General features: G+C 61.1%; 1 protein-coding gene across 1 annotated transcript; it reads left to right on the top strand.

Annotated features, from left to right (window-relative positions):
• Positions 1 to 314: 314 nt before the first annotated feature.
• F751_0057 (D-3-phosphoglycerate dehydrogenase, chloroplastic) lies at positions 315 to 5379 on the top strand (the record flags this gene model as incomplete). The annotated part of the gene is made up of 15 exons (XM_011398320.1): positions 315 to 390; positions 1004 to 1101; positions 1188 to 1263; positions 1428 to 1609; positions 1802 to 1900; positions 2178 to 2372; positions 2583 to 2673; positions 2884 to 2999; positions 3165 to 3251; positions 3441 to 3608; positions 3770 to 3856; positions 4063 to 4133; positions 4287 to 4368; positions 4665 to 4904; positions 5143 to 5379. The coding sequence occupies 15 exons, from the start codon at positions 315 to 317 to the stop codon at positions 5377 to 5379; spliced, it is 1905 nt and encodes a 634-aa protein (XP_011396622.1).
• Positions 5380 to 6381: the final 1002 nt, after the last annotated feature.

Here is a 6381-nt window from a genome sequence, read left to right as displayed (position 1 = left end):
GGAGGGAATCGCATCCCACCCCTGACGCTGTGCGACATGGACGAGATCCCCGAGGATACCCTGGCCATTTTGGAGAGGTAGGCAGGTCCAGCGCAGCTCCGTTGAACTGGGTGACATGCCAGCCATGCTGGCACTGGGTGTGGCGAACTGCACACCTGTGCAGCTGCTGTGCTTTTCCTTCAAACATGGATGCATGAGAGTCTCCAAGTAGACAACATGCGAATCGTTACTGCTCTCCTATTTCGCCCAGGTACTTCCGAACGTCCCTTTCGCAAGGCGACAGCCAGCCTGAGATGTACCCTCCTGGATCGGTCATGTTCCTGCGCCCCTTCAAGAGCGGGCGCAAGAAGACGCCAGTGCAGTGGGATGCCGTGTGGATCAACGCCGCTGGTGAGTGTAGGGCCGGCTGTCTGTGGCTCTTTACAAAGGTAAGGAACCCCACCCTTCATCAATCGTTCCGATGGCAATCCGTCCGTCCTCTCCATCCTTGGCACAGACCTGATGGGGGAGGGGCTGCACATCTCCCCAGCCATGATGCTACACCATCGACTATATAATTTGACCGAGGCATTCGAGAGCTTCTTCGCAATGTACGATATTTCTCTGGAGGGAGGTGCGGTCCGCACACCTGCTACCAAGCCGAGGATCAGGAGAGTCCTTGGCAAGTGCTGTGTGTGACAGCAGATTTTCCAGTGTATGCCAGCGTCATCAACGGGCTTGGACAGCATGTATTCTAGTCAGTGATATCATGATCATGCGTGCGGCGCCACCTCGAATTCCAGGGACACTGAAGACAATCACTTGTAGCCTCAATAAGTGTGGCGACTTGGCTTGCATGAACAATTTGTGTGGAAACCATGAATGATTACATGGTCGCGCACGTGTTTCTCCAACCGACCGCAAACCAGTGCAAGCCGAGCACACGGGGCCAAAACATGCATGCATGTTCGGGAATATTAACTAAAAAGCGCTTAGTCTGTCTGTGACTTACTGCCAATCGCAGCGTTCAACCAGTGCACTCGAAGGGCCGAAGCACGGGTGCTGAAGATGTTGGCGACCACCGCGCAACACAGGGTGCTGGGCACCTCCAGCAGCACGTTGGTGGGTTCGAGAGTGTGAGCGTTTATTTTGTGATTTCGTTATTCTCTGAAAGGTTTACGATCGCCGTTTCTTCTCCCCGGCAACAGGCCAAGGCCGCCACCGCGCCATTCAAGGTCACGGCCATCAGGAGATCCAGCAAAGGCATCCGGGCATCCACATCAGGTTCGTTTCGCGGGAAGCTCACGCATATATATGCGTTGTGCATACTCTCATGACACGTGGAACAGGCACGATTGGCTGCTTGCACATTTGAAACCCCTGTTAGGAACATGGGAGAACCCCAGTCCATGCCCCCCACGCCTTTGTGTCTTTTCACCCTCCCACAGTCCGTGCCTCCCTGTCCACCAATGGTAAGCCCACTGTACTGGTGGCGGAGAAGCTCGGAGCTGGTGGCGTGGAGATGCTGAAGGAAGTGGCGGATGTGAGGACCGTCCTGAACATGACCAAGGAGCAGCTGCTGGAGAACATCAGCACTGTGGATGCCATTGTCATTCGCTCTGCGACCAAGGTGAGCATACAGATGTGGTTGGTCTTGATGTATCTATCGGTGGTTATGGTGCAAGGAACATGCAGGTTGGAGACTGTGTGACCAGCTCAGTCTCATGTCAAAAGGGATGGTCTCAAGCAGCCTACGAGGTGTCTGCCAGTGCTCCATTCTCACTTGTCCGATTGCACTGTCCAATCACACTCCACCCTGCAGGTGACACGCGAGGTGTTTGAGGCATCCAAGGGCCGTCTGCGCGTGGTCGGGCGTGCTGGCGTCGGAATCGACAATGTTGATCTCACCGCCGCGAGCGAGGTGCGAACAGCAGCACTGTCGGGAGTGTGTGGTATGGGAGGTCTGGGGTACGTCACACGCATCCCTCTGCCAGCTTTGGGGGGCATGGGTGTGCTTCGCGGGGATCCAGCAACGAGAATTTCATATAGCAACTCCAGCAACTGATCCTCTACCCTTCACTCGTGCGCAATGCATGCATATGCAACACTGAAGCCTTCAGACACCCCTCTCACGCTCCTCACCCTCCACTCTCAAATCGCCACCCCTGTTCCCACTCCCTTCCCCACACTCACAACAGACCGGATGCCTAGTGGTGAACGCCCCCACTGCCAACACGATTGCCGCCGCTGAGCACGGCATCTCCCTGCTCACGGCTCTGGCCCGCAACGTGGCCCAGGCCGACGCCTCCATGAAGGCCGGTGGCTGGGACCGCACTACCTACGTCGGGGTTTCTGTCGTCGGGAAGACGCTGGCCATCATCGGCTTCGGGAAGGTGAGGTCGTACTTGGGGCAGGGCCGGTGCATTCCCATCTGCCGCTCCACGCTCAGCTGTCCTGCAAGAGGGCCCATTCAGTCACTGCGGCAGACATGGGTCTGGCTGCCATGCTGAGCCGCTCTGGCGTAGTCAGGGGCGGGTGGCAGCGAGGCAACATACTCTGCAGCCGAGCAACCCCGGAACACCTCCCACCACACTTCCCGACAGGTTGGCGGCGAGGTGGCTCGCCGCGCCAAGGGCCTGGGCATGACCGTGATTGCCTTCGACCCCTACGCATCCGAGGAGCGCGCCGCCGCAGGTGGGACCGTTCCGGGGGGGAGGGGGGGGGGGGGGGCTTGACCGGGCGACCGCGGGGCTGCAGCATGCGACCCGACTGTGCCCAACCCGACCTGAGCCGATGGCGGGGCTGTGTGTGCCGTGCAGCCGGGGCGGAGGCCTGGTGGGGGGGGCGAGGTCCGCGGGGACGCCCGCTCTCCTGCTCACCGACCTCCCCCTGCGCCCATGGCAGTCGGCGTGAAGCTGGTTTCCTTTGACGAGGCCCTGGCCACGGGCGATTTCTTCTCCCTGCACATGCCGCTGACCCCCACCACCAAGAACCTGTTTGACGACGCGGCTTTCGCCAAGGTAGGCAGCGACGCGCTCTGTGCTGGGTGAAGTCGCTGGTGAAGCAGTGCGGTGGCTGGGGTCCATACTCCTGGCTGTTTTGGAAATACACGGCAACCTGTCTGATGTCTCAGGGTCCATGGGGGGTGGTCAGCCGATGCCCATCTGCCTCACGTTGCCCTGCAGATCAAGAAGGGATCCCGCATCATCAATGTCGCTCGCGGCGGCGTCATCGACGAGGCTGCCCTCGCCAGGGCCCTCGATGCCAAGCAGGTAGGGTGTGAGGTTGTGAAGAGTGTGGGGATGAAGCGAGTCAGCACTGTTCCGCTCCAAGGTACACACCGGCCGCCTCATGCCCATCTGTGGACGCAAGGGCGCGCTGCCGCCCTGAGCCTGTTGTGCCTGGCTCTGCCACCTGCCCCCCGGCGTCATGCTCCTCTGCCCCATCATTGCTCCCTCCAGGTGGCCGGAGCTGCCCTGGACGTATTTGCCCAGGAGCCTCCTGCAGCGGACAATCCGCTGGTGAACCGCAAGGATGTCATCTGCACCCCCCACCTGGGCGCTTCCACCAAGGAGGCGCAGGAGGAGGTGTCGTACGAGATTGCAGAGGCCGTCGTCTCCGCCCTCAACGTGAGCTGTGGTGCCAGGAGTTGTCTGGCAAATGGTGTATGCCATGGCATGGCGCGCATCCCCCCCCCCCTCCCGGGCGCGATGACGGCCTGATCCACCAACGGCGCACCCCTTTCCCGAGCACTGGCCATGCCCCCCCCCCGCCATACCCCTGTTCCCAGGGTGAGCTGACGAGCAGCGTGGTGAATGCCCCCATGGTGCCCCCCGAGGTGCTCAAGGAGCTGGCCCCCTACGTCGGCCTGGCCCAGGTGGGTCGGTGTGGCACGAGGTGATGCCCTGCCCCACTCCCGAATGTGGGACGTGCGATGCCGGCGCAGCGTGATCATGGGCGGGGTGAGGTGCCGATGTCTTTGGTGTCCAGCTTCGCGCCTCCAGATGCCTTGGGCGTGTGCTTGGCAAGGGCCTGCATGCTCACTCCCACACTCTGGACTGGCCATCCGGCCCCTGTTTGCAGAGCCTGGGCCATGCTGCCGTGCAGCTGGTGGACGACCACGGGTTCTCCGAGGTGCACATCACGTACCACAGGTGAGCATGATGGGGGGTGCCCAGCAGTACCACTGCGCAGAGGATCAGGGTGGTGTGAGGGACGACGCAGTGGTCATGTGGAGAACTGGCGACAATGCCCTAGTCACCTCACCTGATTGTGAACCCATGTGGGGTTTGAAATTTGCCTCGCAGCCCCCGCGGAGATCTGCTGGACTCTCGGCTCCTCCGGGCCAACGTCGTGCGTGGGATCCTGCAGCAAATCACCACTTCCCAGGTGTGCGGACTGTGGCCCTGGCAGTGATGGCAAGGCGGGGGTCCACGGGCCAGCACTGCGTGACTCTGCTGTCGCGCTGATGGCGAGCTGGGTGTGCCTCAGCGTCCTCTGATCCAGGGACCCGCATGATGCTTGGGTGGTCACCCGCCGCCCAGGCGCCTGGTCGGGATAATGACACATGGAATGTCGAGCACTCCTGTCTTCATCCCCCTTTGCTCCCTCACATGAGACCCTGTCGTGCAGTCCCACCATCCCCTCCTCGACTCGAATGCACATCCGCCCAACCCCTCGCACAGGTCAACATCGTGAACGCCGACCTGCTCGCCAAGAAGCGCGGGGTGCGCATCGTCGAGACTGTGGTGCCCTCCGAGGGCGCAGCGGTGCTGAACAGCCTGGAGGTGGCCATCGTCTCCCGCGCCTCCCGCTTCTCCTCCGCCGTCAACGGCCGGGGCCAGATCAGCGTGTCGGGGGCAGTGAAGAGCGGCAAGCCCTTCCTCACGCAGATCGGCGACTTTGATGTCGACTTGGCCACTGAGGTGGGCTCTCCTGGGGTGGAAAGGGGGAACAGGGCGTTGTCCTTGAGATGATGAGCCGTCGGGCGTTGTCCATTGGATGAAAAGGCACCGGGCCTCGTCCCCAGGCACCGCCGCACGACCAGCATGCCGTGTGACTGGCCAGTGTGGTCCTTGCTGCGACGCTGCCGTGCCTGAGGACTGCCCCACTCATGCCAGCCCTGCTGACACTCCCTCCTCGTCAATCTCACTGCACACCCAGGGCGAGGTACTGCTGGTGCGCCAGAACGATCAGCCTGGAATCATCGCCACCGTCGCCTCTGAGCTGGCCAAGAAGGAGATCAACATCTCCTTCATGTCCGTGGGGCGCACTGGCCGCGGCGCTGACGCCATCATGGCCATCGGCATCGACGGCTCCCCCGACAAGGAGCTGCTGGGGGCCATCAGCTCCGTGCGTGGCGTGCAAGAGACCGCAGCTCTGAGCAACCTCCGTGCGTGATGCAGGAGCACAAGAAGCGAACAACATGTGGGACTGTGCCTCTTGGGTTGTGCATAGTGTGACAGATAGAGATGATGGTCGGGAGCGAGGCTCACAAGCTCACTCAAGGGTGAGAGTATGGGCTCGAGATCATGCCACACTCTCCAGACTGTGTCGCTGCAGGCTTGCTGACAAATCAGGTCCGCTCGCATCCATAAGCAGCCCAAGTCGACGCTCTGGCTCTCTCACTGAGGTGGCAATCAGTATCGCATATCAAAAGATAGACGCTACCAATGCCACAAGAACCCCTGCTGGGCTTACACCAGTTGCATGGGGGCTTCTGCAGATGGCAGCCCCTGCGCAGTTCGTTTTGGTCAGCCCTGATGGCTGACTAGTGGGGGGAAGGGGGCGAAGAGGGGGGGGGGAAGGACGAGGATGGGTGCCCACCAAAAATTGCGGGGCAAGGCGCGCCAGCCAGGAAGAGCTTGAACAACATGAGAATGCTGATCGCCCCGTTGACATCCCGGTTGACGACCCTGACGTTGCACGCCCGGTTGTCGCAGCGCTTGGTGCCCCAGGCCTCCTTCATCTCCTCCACGCCCTGCTGCACCTGCCTGTAGCGGTGGGTATGCAAGGCGGTGTGGCAGCCGCAGCACATCTGCGACGTCATGTGCTCGTCTACCACCACCACCTTGCATACCCTCCGCAGGCAGTGAAGGAAGGGTGCAACCGGAAGAAGCGCACAGGGACAGCGCCAGGTCGACACTGTTGCCATAGTTGGTTGGATCTGGTCTCCACGAAAAGTAACGGCGATCAGCTGTACAGGTATAACAAGAAACCGGGTGCAAAGTCTGCCAGGTTCACCCCCAAATCCATTGTGGGTGGCAAGGGCACGTGCGACTACGCCAAAAGAACCACACATTCGATATTCAGACTCTGTCAATCTGGAGGTGGCTACTATCAGCTGCTGCCACCTACCGCCCCGCTGCCGCTGCCTGCTGCCGTGTTTTGCGACCCCCAACC

The sequence above is a fragment of the Auxenochlorella protothecoides genome, assembly GCF_000733215.1.
Source record: "Auxenochlorella protothecoides strain 0710 contig221, whole genome shotgun sequence".
Taxonomy (NCBI): Eukaryota; Viridiplantae; Chlorophyta; class Trebouxiophyceae; order Chlorellales; family Chlorellaceae; genus Auxenochlorella; species Auxenochlorella protothecoides.
Note: the sequence above shows the minus strand (reverse complement) of the source record. Positions and strands in the feature narration are given on the sequence as shown.